Below are 15,956 nucleotides of genomic sequence, written 5' to 3' on the forward strand. Positions count from 1 at the left end.
GCAAAAATCTGTTCGTGAACGGTGATGTTTTGATAATTTGCCCGGATTATTCCTCGAAATTTAGCTAATTTTTACATCAGTTTCTAGTGATATTAAGTGAGATAATCAATCTCAAACCAATTGCGAGTGCAGTGGAAACGTATTTTAATAAATCACGCCCCAAAAAGAAGGCAGTCACGTCGTTTTCCGGTAAGTTTTTATTGATTTTTGTCCGGCCTCCACACAACCACCTCACCGAGAGTGGATTGACATTTTGCGCAGTCTGATGTCGAGCACTATTTTGTCAATACAGTGCAAGTGTCCGGTCCGGATTTGTGTAATTTCGCAACATTATTTTGTGAAAATTTTCGCTGGACAAGTTACAAAACTGCAAATGTTTTCGCTAGGAGTGCGTCGAATCCCGTGGAAGACCTTTGGAACAATTCGTAGGTTTATTGTGACGAATTCTGCCAGATTGGTGGTTGTTCCGGCCGGGATGGGTTCCGTTGGAAGTAGTGCAAGCCTGCATACCACTCCGAGCGCAGGTGGGATCCTTATTATGCGTTATGGTAGTTTAATGATTCACTTACTTTTATTTGCCGGGAAATTGCGGATTATTTATCATTGCATAATGGGGTTGGAAGCATTCAGCAATCATTGTAAATAAGCACATTTTTCATTACTTCGGTGTTGGTCTGTCTTAGCCTTTTTTTATTCAACAAAAAATCACATCACATTTTTCAAAGGTGCTTTCCAATTGCCAATTTGATTTTAATTATCGACTTTTGTTTTTTTTTGTGCGTTTGTTTAGCCTATATAAACTGTATTTTTTTGTCCTTTTCCAAATCCGACGTCTACGCAGATACGGTATGTTTATTTTAGTCCTGAAGTCAGGGAAGATCGGGAATCCAAAATACTATTTGAATTTTCTTTTAAATGATTGAAGACTTTTTTTTTGATATTCTAAACACACTTCAAATTAATTCTGGAGTTTAAAAAAACATGAAAATCTTGTTTATTTAACCTCTAAAAACTCAGAATTTCACTCTTTTCCTTAAACGTTTTCAAATATTTATATATATTTATACTGATTTTTATTGTATTCTTCAAGAATCAAAAGATTTTGATTATTTTTTAATATGTGACATGGGACACACACATTTTAAGACACTCTTATTTTTTTAATAAAACAACAAAAATTGAAATTATGAAAAATTCCTGATTGATTACAAAAAAAACCTTTTAAGAATTTTTGCAACAAAAAATCCTGATTTAAATTCATCATTCGTTTCTTTATACAATTTTCCATACACATTTGGGGGTTGTCCAGAGAAAAGTGATATGAGAACACTTTTTTCGAAAACCTGTGTCTCGAGAAGGGATTTTCTGATCGACTTGGTGCCTTCGACAAAGTTTTAGGTTATGGTTTTGACTATTTAAAAAGAAGGATTGCACTCTTTAAAAATACTCATTTTTTATATTTTTATCACAAAAACTAGATTTTTACAAACTTTACCTGCTTCGATTTTTTTTTTCATTCTTTTGATATGTTTTAGTAAAAAAAAGCCAAATTTAATCATTTTTTTGACACTATTGAACTGTTAGTCGTAATTTCCAAGAGTTGAGAATGTTCACATAAGTTTTGCTTTTTAATATTCAAAATCTGATTATGACATTTTCAAGAGATTTTTTTTACAAAGCCACATCCCATCAACTAAAGATTGGATCAAAGATGCCCAAAAAAGAAAATTGTAGAGAGTTTGCGCAGCTTTTCGAAAATATTTTTTTCCAGAGATGGAAAAGGATAGGCACCTCGATGGACACTATTTTTGAAAATAAAAAAAAATACAACTTTGTTGAATAATTTAACCTAAAAATGACTATAACTTAAAAACGGTGCATTTTACCAAAATTTAATTTACATCTAAAAAAGATCAAAAAAAATGATACTAATGAATTTTGATTATTTTTTCGATACTTTAGTGATTCGAAGATTCAATTATCCAAAGGGAAATTTTTCCAAGGCCTTCGGATAATCGAGTCTAGACTGTTGTTCTAATCATAACCTAAAACTTTGCCGAAGACACCGAATTGGTCAGAAATCTCTCTCGAGATTTTCAAATGTTTTCAAAGCACGTTTCTATCGTCTTGAGGGCTGTCTTGTATGGAGACTTGTATGAAGAAACTACACCCATTCCTAGAACTGGGCAACGGCATACGAGAGGATAAAGAGAACGGTTCGGTAGTAAAAAGGTACTGTGAACGGGTGGAGAGGATAAATCCAAAAATGACCGACAGTATTATCCCCATGGGGTTCATTTCCAAAAAGTTCAATCTTGAAGATTGAAAAAAAAAGTTTCGGTATCGAGAACCGAACCTAAGATCTTTGGCATATAGAACCGTGCCTTTGCCGTATCGGCCACCATGGTTCGATGGCTAAGTGCATCTCCAGCGCGGGTAGCAAACATCGAAGCAAATCAAATTTGCACCCGACGTCAACCCCACCGCGGTACCTGTCGCGGTAGCAAAAATTTAAATTGCTTTTTTATGTATAAAAAGATGAAAAAAAAATAAAAAATGACAAAATTAAAAAAAAAACATTAAAATAAAAAAATAAAAATTCAAAAAAAATACAAAAAAATAAAAAATTCTAAAAAAAATAACAATTTAAAAAATATTAAAAAAACAATAAAAAATATTTAAAAAAACAATAAAAAAGTTAAAAAAAAACATAAAAAATAAAAAAAAAGAAAATTAAAAAAAAATAAAAAATAAAAAAAATTAAAAAAAAATTTTAAAAAAAATAATAAAAAAAAAACAAAAATCAAAAAAGTTAAAAAAAATAAAAAAATTTAAAATAATTAAAAAAAATTGAAAAATCTAAAAAAAATAAAAAAAAACATAAAAAAAATTAAAAAATTTAAAAAAATTAAAAAAATCTAAAAAAAGGAAAATAATTTTAAAAAAAAATTTAAAAAAATATAAAAAAAATTATAAAAAAATTATACAGTCGATTCTCTGGTTGTCAATATCCAAGGGACCGTCGAGGAAGAGAATCATCAGTTTACAGAACGATGCAAAATGAAGACTCGATTGAAAATATTTTTTTCTTGATACCCAGCTATGGGAGAGAATCATGGCAACGTCCATCAAACAAAAACAAACTAATGTCAAACACCCTTCAAAGCTTCGTTTCGCCAAGAAAAATGTCTATGCAAGCCATGAGAAAGTGAAATTATTGACAACTGGAAGAGATTTTTAAAGCAAACAGAATCCAAGGGACCGTCGAGGATCCTTCAAGCAAGAGAAAATATCGAGGAATGAAGATAATTGAAGTATGCAGATTGAAGGGACTGAAGAATTCATCGATAGATGGAGAATTATTGATATCGAGAAGATCGACAGCCAGAGAGTTGACTGTAAAAAAATTACAAAAAAATTATAGAAAAATTATAAAAAATTATAAAAAATCATAAAAAAAATCGTAAAAAAATTATAAAAATTAAGGCTGGTACAAATTTTATTTTAAGTTTTTGTCCCCCCCCCCCTTCGAAGTTGGCTCAAAAAATCTGGGGGCAAAAAAAATTATTTTTTTTTAAACTCCAATATTTCAATGAAAATTTAAGTGCAATCAGTTGAAATTAATTTTGAATGCATTCCCCTGCGCTTAGAATCATTTTTAGCATGTTTCGGTTGATTTAAAAATCATTTGACTTTTTGAAAATTTTCGATGTTTATTATCGCAAAAAGTTTTTTTTCGCAAAAATTTTGGTTTTCGTCAAATTTTACATTTTTTGAAAACTAATGATTGCAAAACAACTGAACGAGTGTAAAATGCATTTTAAAACAACTTTTCCGTGCAAATGTTGAAACTATGGCTTGTTATTTCAATATTTTTATTTTTTTTATTTTTTTGCCCCCCCCTCGAACCCGGCCCGAGCCGAGGGACAAAAACTTTGAAAAATATTTGCATCGGCCTAAACAAAATTATAAAAAATTAAACAAAATTATAAAAAATTAAACAAAATTTAAAAAAAATATTTTAAAAAATAAAAAAAAATTACAAAATTAAAAAAATAAAGATAAAAAAAATAAACTAAAAAATTAAAAAAAGACAAATCAATATAAAAAAAATATAAAGAAAATAAAAAAAAATGACAAAAATAAAAAAATTTAAATTTAAAGAAAATTAAAAAAATCAAGCTAAAAATTAAAAAAAAATAAAAAGGACAAATTGAAAAAAATAGAAATTTGAAGAAAATAAAAAAAAATGAGTAAAATAAAAAAACAATAAAAAAAATTGAAATTTTGTATAAGATTAAAACGAATTAAAAACATAAAAAAAATAAAAACATTATAAAAAAATTTAAAAAAAGTTCAAAATTAAAAAAAAAAACAAAAAAAAATAAAAAATGTAAATTAAAAAAAAAATATTTAGAAAAATGAGAAAACAAAAAAAAATAAAAAAATTAAAAAGATTGAAAAAATTGGGTCCTAAAATGAAGCTTAGATTGCTGATAATATTGTTTACAGCGATAAAGCTTATTTTTCTGAGTACAATGACCCTTTGTACGACCACAAAGAGTTTAAAATGGATTTTAAAATCAATTTTGAAAAAAATAACCTCGACAGAAAAGCTCCTACTTGACAGCTCGTTCCAAGGGGACCATAGTTGATCCAGCGAAAAAATGTTGTCTTGTCAAAAAAAATTTTTTTTTGCATAAAAATGAAAAAAAAGTGATCAAAATTGGTTTTTAATCGTTTTTTTACCGTTGCCGTAATTAGCTATTTAAATTAAAAAAAAAAACATTACACTCAACCCCCGGTGGTTGGTCACTTTTTCGTTTGACACTTTTTTAGTTTGTACCCCGTTGGTTGGTCAAAGTCAAACTAAAAAGTGACGAACTGTCACTTTTTATACGGCGCTCACGCACACTTTCAAAACAAACGCTTAGTAGTGTTTGTGAACTCCGTGTAAAAGGGGTGTCAAACTAAAACGTGACCCCGTTAGCTTGACAACAGTTCGTGTCAAACCATCGGGGTTTGAGTGTAAAAGTTAAGCTATTTAAACGCATTTTTAAATTTTAGATTTTTTGAACAAAATAAGTTATTAAAATGCATTTTTGCAATTCCGTCGTGAAACTACTTACTTTTCCTGTCATTCTTGAACGACGAAATAGCCTACTTTTCTGTACCAAAAATAACAGAATCGAATAGCAACACTTTTCAAAATAAATGCTGAAAAGTTCTACTTTTCAGCACTGGAATGAGTGCTGAAAAGTTGAACTTTTCAGCACTTGTTTCGAAAAGTAACACTTTTCAACATTTTTTTGGTTTAAACGATTTATTGACAAAATACATAATAATTCGACTTAAAATTTCACTCAATGGGTGTTTTTCGAAATTGCAAAAAATGTTGTATGGAACTCGTTGCAAAACTTGATTTTTTCAGCACTCGTCGTATTTATCCAACTCGGTGAACCTCGTTGGATAAATGTACGACTCGTGCTGAAAAAATCCTCTTTTTGCAACTTGTTGCATAAACTACTATTTTAATTTTTTGTATTTTTGAATTTTATAATATTTAATTTTTTTACTTTTTGAATTTTAATTTTTTTTTATTTTTTAAATTTTTGAATTTTTGAATCATAGTACACAAGAGCAGACATACAAAAATCTCCGAAAACGCATTCAAAACTTTGCCCCCGAAAAATGAGTACCCGACAGCAAATGGTTGCACATGGTTTAACTTTCGACATTTTCGAAAAATGAAATTCTTTGAAATTTTCAATAGGATTAAAAAGTTTAATAAACTTTTAGCATTTCTAGGCATGAATCAACACATAATTCGACGCCAACATTTCAAAAAGCATCATGTACAAACCATGCGTTTTGAGAAAAACGCATTTGAAAGTTGAGCATCCATTTTCAATTCCCATTTTAATATAAAAGCAAAATAAGATGTTCTAATGATAACAAACGATGAAAAACGTTGCTATTATTGATACTTGATCATCCAAATTCAATAAAACATTATTTCCGTAATTTTATATGAGAAAAACAAACATAACTTCTTTTGAAATCACCAACGTCTATATCACCCTGCTGTCATTGAGGGGGGCGCTTTGTTATGATTCGTTTTTCTTCGCCGAATGTACATGGCGCTTTTTTCATGTTGCTTTTTTTTTCGTCACGAGGTTTATGTAGTCTTTTGTTTGACAGGTTGACAGGGCTATATAAACAGGGACTGCTGATGGCAGAGATTTTTTTTATGTTACTTTATTTAAAATTATGATTAAACAGACTTTACTAAAGTAACTTTTGCTCATTTTTGGTGGAGAGGTAGCTTATTAGAAGTACTTTCAGAATATACAATAACCCAGAAAGTGTCAAAATGTACATGATGCCTTTTGAAATGTTACCGTCGAATTATTTAATTATTGATTTTAGCGATGGGGATGACGGAGTTTTTTCAAGGTGGCAAATTCGATCTCGGTATTCATGAGCCGGAGATGCCCTAAGAAACGGCCATTTGTCCATACAAGCCACTCAATCGGATGAACTGTTTCAATGAACAAATGAACACAATTTGTTGTTGTTGTAAGCGCTAGAGGTTTATACTCTCGCAAAATAGTACAGTCCAGACTCGATTATCCAAAGGCAACAGAAAAATTTCACTTTGGATAACCGAATCAAGAAAAAAAAATTTCGTTGTCTAATTTTTGACTATCGAGCTTAAGTATGACCCCTAAACTACGCTAAAGTGACTCAATTTTTTTTTAAATCCAAGATGGCGACCAATATGGCGGAAACGGAATATTGAAAAAAATGCTTTTTTGGGAATGAACTATCCAGATTTGAAATTTCAAATTAAAATAATGTTTTTGCTCGTGATTCGATTATCCGAAGTCCCATTCAAACCTTCGGATAATCGAACTTCGGATAATCTCGGTCTTTAACTTTGGGTGTAACTATATTCATGTTTAAAGCGTAATACAATAATAAAAAATAAAGGCTGCTTCCATTTTGAAGCATTTTCTTTTGTTTTTACCAGAAGTGTCAATAGATTTATCTAAACAAAAATATTTAGAAAAGTTTGCTCGTTGGTTGATATTGAATTTTTATTAACAGTTTTGACTACATATTTTCAATCATCATTTCCTTTGTGTGATAAATGTCTTTTATGTGATGTTACGAAAAAGTCTGGAATAGGAAAGTTTACTTTGATAAAAATTAGCGTAAGCTTCAGGACTCAATTCTCGAAAAGTTTAAAATCTCGAGACAATAAATACTTTGCAAAATATGTATGCATAAAAAACTAATTTCATCCACATTTGATGGAAGCCTTACTTAACATTGTTTAGTACTGGGGAGTTGGTTGCTCTATTTAATTAATAAATCTTTTCTTTAATTTCGAATAATTTTAAAACATTTAAATTGAACAATCTGTCTTCTCTACACTTAATCAATCTCATCCTAACTCCAAACAAAATCAACTGCCCAAAATGACCAATCGCACTTTACGACTATAACCTCCCGCGACGACCTTGCTCCGATCGCGAGTAGTATCTCTCGCTGTAGAGCTCATCGGGCCAGTAACGAGACGCAAAAAAAAAACTCTATTTGAACAACGTGGCCGCTCCTCTTTGCTTGCGCTCCGCGCGTCCGGCTTATGCGCCTCAACTTGCGTTGCATTGCTCGATTCTCTCACGAGGTACAAGGTGGCTCACTTAGTTCGGCCCCAGTACTCATCATCAGTGTGAAGTCAACGCCGGAAGGGAACGGTTCGCGAGTGTGCTGTTTGAAAAGTGGAAATTTTGGGTTTCGGAAATTATTCACGAATTTTCGGCGTACGAAAAATTAGCAGCAGCAGTGGAAAGTGTGTACAAAGTTTGACCGTGTTCTAAAATTAGCCAAACGAAAGGCAAAAAAAAGATCCAGTGTAAGTTTTAGTCGGTGGGAATTCGCGTTGAAATTTCGTTCGACTCGATGAGGCAACGCGATATTGTGTCCTAATTAAGAATTGCCATCAACAACACCATCGTCGTCGTCGTCGTCGTCGGTGGCGGCCCTGGGTCGAGGTTCCTTTTAAGGGTATCGAATGATAGTGCGTTAATTGGATTTGTTGAAGCCTCTGCCTATACTTCAATAGAGTGTCGAAATGTGAAACTGGGAACACACATAATCTGGAAGCAAGACTACGATAGTCATCCAAGCTGAATAGTAGTAGTGTTGTCGTACAGATTGACCAAAGTGATGGCGTTGAATCATGCAATAGAACTAACAAACCGATGCGACCGATCGGCAAGTGGGTCGTGATGTCCCGAAGTATGCATGCCCTGTACTGGCTATAATTAGAACAGTCCGAAATGTTTGGCTTGGCGTCCGGTGACTGTGTTTGTGCAAGAAAAAACGCGATATTGGGATTGGATTACAATCAGGATTACGCGTGACGAATGTCGTTTATCTGGAGGAAATGCTTCGATAAAAGTTAAAAAAGGAAAATTCACTCATTCAATCCAGTCAATAGTTTATTGTGCCACTAAGAAACGTTTTAAACCGAATCTAAGTGATACATTTTGTCGAAAAATTAACAATTCATAGCTTCCAACCATTCAACAAAAAAAAAAAAAAAGATCAAATGCTTTTGTGAAACTTTGAAGGATGAATAAATGTTTCTTATTTAATTTTTCCACTAGTCGACTTAAGACTTATTATGAAAAGTTGCATTAAATAATGTATTTAAATTACTGTTTTGTTCTTGAATACTTCAAAAATTGTACATACCTTCCCAAAAACCGTCCAACTCAAAGCAAAACTCACTTGAGGATATCGTGGAAATTTTCCCTTATCCCCTTATAAAAGTGGAGCATTAACACTTTCTGTCTTCCAAATCCCTTTCCTTGTCCCTGGTGCGGTGCGGTGGCGATGGGAGCGGCCGGCAGCGGACGGCTCTGGTAGCGGCGAGAATCTGGTTCAGGTGGAAATGATTCATTTGCGTTTTGGGCTTAGACAATCATCACATCAAATGGCGAAATCTAGTCTGCAATCCGCAAAAATCACTGAAAAAATCACGCTAAAATATTAAAGGCTATTCTAGTCATTCAAAGCCATCCACATTAACGAGCTCCAGTTCTTTTGTGGTCTCTATTGCAAGTTTCTGCTCGAACCTTGGAGTCCGAAGGCTTGAATGGGAAGGGCATCCAAACCTCTTTCTACTCCAAGGAACCTTCCACCCCAGGATTCGAACTGACGATCTTTGGATTGCGAGTCCAATCGCCGCCAGCGATTCCACCGGAAAAGAGTTGGTTTGGTGTGCTGATTGTCTTTATAGCTGGGAGACGACTCGAACACCTGGAATGACTTAACGGCCTAACAACAATCGAGGCCGGGACCGACGTTTTACTCCCCCATCCGATGAAAGGTTGCAGCAGATCCCAAGTAACATTTTGGGCTTTATCAAAGCTGTCACAACCGCTATAAAACCTATCAGCCAAAACCAACATTAAAACTACTTAGTCGTAAAAGCCTCCCCAGAACCCCGATAAACCTCTGTTAAAACCCAAAAGGACCTCCGCAAAAGGTTGTCACGGCCTGTTTATAAAACCTGCATAGGAGTTCAAGGCTTTACAACTGAATCCTAACACAATCCTCAAAGCCTTGATAAAACCTTTGTTAAAACCTAGGCAAGAGTTAAGAAAAAATGACATTTCATACGTCTTATGCCAAAAAGGTTTTATTTTGGCAAAAAATAAGTCTTTGTCTTGCCAAATGATCAAATAGAGATGGTTGGCGATAATAAATAATAGATATTGGAGGTAATCAAAATAATTTGAAAGCTTGTTTCTCGCAATTGTTGGCTAAAATTTAGCTGCGGTTGAAATTTTATTGATAAATCTAGGGGAGATAGAGCCAAAAAATCAACTCGCTTCATAAAAAATCATTATTTGTAAACATAGTTTTTAATGTTAAAAACTATTTTATTGCAATTCTTTGAAAAAAAAAATGTATATTAGAAATTCAGCATGAATGAGTGTTTTCGTCAAATTTAAATCAAATTTCTCAGTTATATATTTTTTCAACCAAGATGGCGCTAAATCACATTCAATAAGAACACGCGTTTAGCGCCATATTTATGTACTGTTAATTGGCCGCGTTAAAAGCTTGTTCAGGAGCTTGTGGTTTAAATTAAGCTTTTTGCATGCCTGAAGGCACTTGACAGCTTAAACAGCCTTGGTTTTAAGGAATCATGCGATAAAACCATTTGGCATGACATTGCCATTGGGTTTTCAAGACTCTCTTAAAACTTTCATAAAACCTTATTGAAAGCCATTTAGCTTTTATTGTCACAAGGTTTTATGTCCGAGGCATAAAACCCTGTTAGAACCAATTAATTAGCTCTTGCTTTTTGGTTACGGTGAATGCACAAATAAAACTATTAAGCAATCAAGATGCTACCATAAAACCTCAATAAAACTAGGTGGTAGTTAGTTGGTTTAAAAATGTTACTTGGGAAGGGAAACGAGCCATTAGGGGGATGGCGTCGCTATTTTTAGACCACGTTTTCCACTTTTTCTCCATCGAAACCGACTACTTTATCGACTTCATTTTGCTGGGCGAGATTGGACGCCGTCTATTTTTAGACGATGACACAATACTTTTCCACTCTTGCACTTTAAAAAACCAGATGGCAGCACGATGTAACGCCACGTCCTTATGATCATTCTAGTCATTATAAATCCTAATAAAATTCGGGTGACGATGATGGCATGAGTTTTGCACAGAGCTTCATCATAATATTAAAAGGGTCAAAAGATTTAGATTTTGAATTGAAGACTTTTTCAGCTTATCAATTTTGGTAAACTGAAAACTACCAAGTTAAGTAAAATTTGATTGAAAATCTAAACTTGACCGATTTTTAACTACCAAACCCGTGCAGTGCAATTGGGTCCTAAAATGAAGCTTGGATTGCTGATATTATTGTTTACAGCGATAAAGCTTATTTTTATGAGTACAATGACCCTTTGTACGATCACAAAGAGTTTAAAATGGATTTTTAAATCAATTTGGAAAAATTGGCCTCGCGGTCCTTCTTGACAGAAAAGTTCCTACTTGACAGCACGTTCCAAGGGGACCATAGTTGATCCATCGAAAAAATGTTGTCTTGTCAATTTTTTTTTGCATTAAAATGAAAAAAAGTGATCAGAAATGGTTTTTAATCGTGTTTTTTACCGTTGTACAAACAAATTGACATAGGGCTTTAGTACCCAATTTCAAATAGAAAATGTCTGAAACCTTTTTTCGTTTTCTAAATATAAATAATAAATAAATATTTTTTAACGGGAAAATAATGCTTTAATTTATTCAATAATTATTGTCGATTTAAATTAGGCCGATATAAATATTTTTATGGTTTTTGTTTTTGTGCGACTTTCCCGGTTTTAGGGATCCCGTGTGAATCGGAGAGTTAGAATATAAGCCTAAGATAAGCTCAAAGATAATTATTTGAATTTAAAATTGCAATTAAAATTTTTTGTAAGGGGCCTTAACGACGCTTAATTTAAAAAAAAACGCTTAATTTAAAAAATCTCAATCACTTTATTTCAACTTTTAAAACAAGAACTTTACAGTCTGAGCTATTTTCAAAGTTTTCGCATATCGACTTTCCATTGTATTTTTTATTTAGATGAAACAGTTTCCTTAGGTCCAAATAAGTCCTTTTGAGTCATTGGTTTTTCCATACAAATCAAACAGCTGTCCACAAAAAAGTGCTATGCAATTCTGGAGCAACACGAGAAAAGGGCGGATAAGCATGTTGACAGTTTAAACTATTTTGCTAATTCTCAAGCTACAGGAAACTTTTTCACAAAACTCGAAGTGTAAAACAATAGCTGGCTACCCCAGCTACTTCTCAACACTTAAGGATTTGTTCAATAGTTATTTGTTGTCTCGGAATTTGCAAAACAGTTGCAGCTGTCAAAATGCTTATGCGCCCTTTCCAAACGTTGCTGCAGAATTTGAAAATCTGTATCTTAAGAAAATAATTTTCTGATCGACTTGGTGTCTTAGGCAAAGTTGTAGGTTTTGATGAGGACTATTCGGGAAAAGGTATACCAAAAAAACTATTTTTTTGATTATCTTTTATCACAAAAACAAACAAACAAACTAACTTTACCCCTTTCGATTAATTTTTGTTTACGCAAAAAGTTGAAATACTTTTGAGCTATTTGGCATGACGGAAGTTTTTTTTTAATTTACAAGTTTCCCTGAAAAAATATTTTTTGTTGCTAAATTGAATTAGGAATCAAAAAGTACTCTTGTGACCAGTGTAGCATAAGAGTGATAGAAAAGCTATCAATAGATTATCTCTGCACCAAAAATATCCGAGAGTATAGCGGCCGTCACTATAGCTTGTGAGATCTCTTCTTGTGTCTCGTGATTCCCAGCGATGCCATTCTCTCTATGCGCTCTCACCGCTCTGAGTCGCTCAATCTCTCCGAAAACTGCAATGAGAGAACGCGAGATGGCGATTAGGAGCCGACCACGCATGACGCCCCTTCAAACTGCGTTTGCAAAATTTGTTTTGTGGCGGCTTTTGTGGTTAAACGCTGTTGCGGTAGGATGTTCGTGGAAGCGAGAATGAGAGAGAAAAGGAAAATGTCAATCGCGAGTGGGTAAACACGAAAACGTGTTCGGCTATGTTCGGCGCTGAGAGTTTCAATGAAGAGAGAAGAGCAGTTGTATAGACAAATCCAGCGAAAGCTCAACGCTGCTTTTTGATGGGGAGAGATTTGACAGCTCCCATACTAAATGTCTCGATTTTCATACTTTTTGTTAATTTTCTTCTAAAATAAAATACTTAACATATGAAAACTATATATTTTTGGTGCCCAAAATTCCTGCTGAATCGAATGGTGTACTTATCTCAATTGCAAATTTTTCGAACAGTTTTTATTTTAATAATATTCTAGACACATTTTGTGCACCTAATCAATCAATACTTTTATCATAAATAATCAATTTATTGCTTAAAAATTTAGTTTTCCTGAGCTCCCATATTCAAATACATGGAAGCTGTCATTTCTAAAACCATTGGCCACCTAGCGGCCATTTCAAACTGGATACGTCTATTTGAGGCATGAATATTCAGGCGAGATAATTGTAGTTGCTGAGAGCTGATATTTTGATATTTTAACAACCCTGCTTGTGACTTTTTGATAACATGCGCCATTTTGATGTATTTTTTTTAAGACAAAATGTTTTTTGTCCATAGTCCATTGTTCAATTTAAAGAAAGAAAAAAATATTTGAAGAGCTGAGAAAATTCTCTACAATTTCCTTTTTTGGACATTGTTGATCCGATCTTTGGTTGCCTTGCAAAGAACAAAATATTTATATTATATAATACGAAAAATTAGTTTTTTTAGTGCTATTGGGTATACCCATTCAACTCTCAATTTACAATCTATCATATCTTGGAAACTATGCAAACTCTTGTGAAATTTGTCCATCTCTTTGAACAAATATTTCAGATTTTTAAAATCATGATCTAAATCGAATGCCGGGACCCGTGGTGTAGGGGTAAGCCGTGTTGCCTCTCACCCAGTCGGCCTGGATTCGATCCCAGAAGGTCCCGGTGGCATTTTTCGTGACGAGATTTGTCTGATCACGCCTTCCGTCGGACGGGGAAGTAAATGTTGGTCGTTAGTTCAGTCCAGGTGTAGGAGTCGTCTCCCTGGGTCCTGTCTCGGTCGAGTCGCTGGTAGGCAGTTGGACTAACAATCCAAAGGTCGTCAGTTTGAATCCCGGGGTGGATGGAAGCTTAGGTTTGCAATTGCCTCAACAATCAAGCCTTCGAACACCTAGTTTCGAGTAGGAATCTCGCAATCGAGAACGCCAAGGCAATGCTGTAGAGCGAATAATTAGATTTTTTTAAATCGAATGATTACCCTTTCTGAAATGTAGGTCGCGATTTCAAAGAAAGACAATTTATCTGAAAAATTTCACCTGAAAATGGCTCTAACTCAAAAGCGGTGCAGTCTATCAAAAAATCAAAGAAGATTTTTTCTATTCTTAATTCTGTTTTACATCCAAAAAATATTTTTTGCAATTCCGTTGTGAAACTAGTTGCTTTTCCTGTCATTCTCGCATGACGAAAAGGACGAAAAGGAAAAAATCATCTTTTTGCAACTTGTTGCATAAACTACTATGTTTGGGTAAATTTTCAGCGACGCTGACTAAGAAACTAACAACCAATTCACACGATACTAAACAAAAATGCCTTGAGCAAACAAACTTGAACTTGAAAATAAAAGCATCCCAAACAAATACTGCAGTCGCGACGACGTGCACCGTTGCGAAAAAATGCACCTCGATGCCAAATGCTGCGGCGCTACGTCGACCGTAGGTACTATTTTTACCCAAAGGTTGTGAAAACATCGGATATGGGTGCGGCGCCCCATAGGTACTGCTGACCGGTCTAGATCTAGATGATGGACATTTCCACCGTTGCTCACTTCTTAATAAGTTTGATTTTTGTAAAAGTTTGAATTGTAAACTTGAGAACTGTTGATTGACACATTCAAATTTGTTCAAACCAAATGTTAAGCTTAAACATTTTAATTCAAATTGGGCGAGTACCCATTTGTTCTTCATTGCTGACCGAGTACAAAAGAGTGGAAGTGCCCACACCCATGCAGCCGTATAGCATAATGGATTGATGTTCCAATTGACGGGTCCCACACTTGGATGGATGTTTGAATAATGTGCTGTCAGATGCTGCCACCGGTTAATGCAGAACAACAACAACTGGCTCCATTTAACGGTCAACTGCACTTTTGATAGCGCAGCAGCACGTGGATGCATTAGGTTTCTGGGTCTAGGTTGGCTAATCAAGAGTTACACAAACTTTGTTGCGTCTCCAATTAGTAGTGTTTGGACAAGGCCCCAATGAGATAGAAAGTGGACTTATTTGACTTTCTTCTGTTGCCAACCGACTTTGGAAGGAAGGACTTGCTTCAGTGCCCTCGTGAGTTTTGGGGTGTACGTACACGTACAGGTGTGTGACTGCAGGTGTTAAGAGACATTTTATTTTTATTGTTAAGCTCAACTTTCCCCTTGTATTCTCAGGGAGCGTGCTCGTTTATATCTCATTGAGCCCGTGAATGACAACCCGTTTGACAGCTCCACGTGGTGGACGTGTTTTTCCTCTGTTGTTGCTGCGCGCAAAGTGTTTGTGGATGGAGGTGGAAGATTCCTCCGACGACGATTTTCTTCCCGTTGTCAGAACGCGGAAGCGGAAGAAGACAAGTGACGACGGAGCCGACGTCGGCAATGGCACCGAGGAACAACAAGTTTAGCCCGCTGGTGGAGAACAACAACAATAACAACAATGGTTAACCAGCCGGGAAAGCGGCAAGCTGACTCCGTTTGGGATCAAAATGCTGTGCACCTCTGAGGAGCGTTTCGAAACGGCGCAGGCCCACTTGATCGCGAACAAAGTGGGTTTCTATACCCACGAGAAATGAAGCGAGCGGCAACTCCGCGTCGTCGTCAGAGGACTTCCACCGGCTTGGATGCTGTGGCGGTGCATGCCAGCAGTTCGCCTCATCGGTGGAAACCCCGTACATTGTTACGTTCCCCAAGGGGTACACCAACCTCAAGAAGCTGAAGCCGAACGTGACTCAGTGCAGGAACTGCTTGCAGCTGGGTCATGGAACGAGGAACTGTCACCTCAAGGGGAAGTGCAACAACTGCGGGGGTCCCCACAAGACGGACGAGTGCGAAGTCCAGGAAGCCCAGCCGAAGCGGTGTGCCAACTGCTCTGGAGCCCACGGGCCACAGCTGCGCCAAGCTTGCGGACTTCATGCGGAGAAGCAGAGTCCTGCAGTCCCGGACGGAAAACCGAAAGAAGCTGGGGAGGTGCTTTACAGTTCGGCTGAGCTGTGGGGCATTTTCTCCGAGTACATCGCCAGGTTC

The 15,956-nt window shown here is 35.2% G+C and overlaps 1 protein-coding gene across 7 annotated transcripts in view; it reads left to right on the forward strand.

Moving 5' to 3' along the window:
- LOC120413747 (methionine-R-sulfoxide reductase B1) overlaps nt 1-15,956 on the forward strand; it is a 22,515-nt gene continuing 6,559 nt past the window's right edge. Inside the window, exons 1-2 of one of the 7 annotated variants that reach the window (XM_039574676.2) lie at nt 1-189; nt 387-524. In XM_039574676.2, the coding sequence (XP_039430610.1) occupies nt 476-524 (49 nt within the window). In that variant the 5' untranslated portion in view covers nt 1-189; nt 387-475. Of the gene's footprint in view, nt 190-271; nt 525-7,732; nt 7,922-8,151; nt 8,308-15,296; nt 15,373-15,956 lie in introns of those variants that run through there. The other 6 variants (XM_039574679.2, XR_008212349.1, XM_039574673.2 and 3 more) reach the window with 6 other exon arrangements.

Source organism: Culex pipiens, chromosome 3, assembly GCF_016801865.2.
Source record: "Culex pipiens pallens isolate TS chromosome 3, TS_CPP_V2, whole genome shotgun sequence".
In the NCBI taxonomy this organism is placed as follows: Eukaryota; Metazoa; Arthropoda; class Insecta; order Diptera; family Culicidae; genus Culex; species Culex pipiens.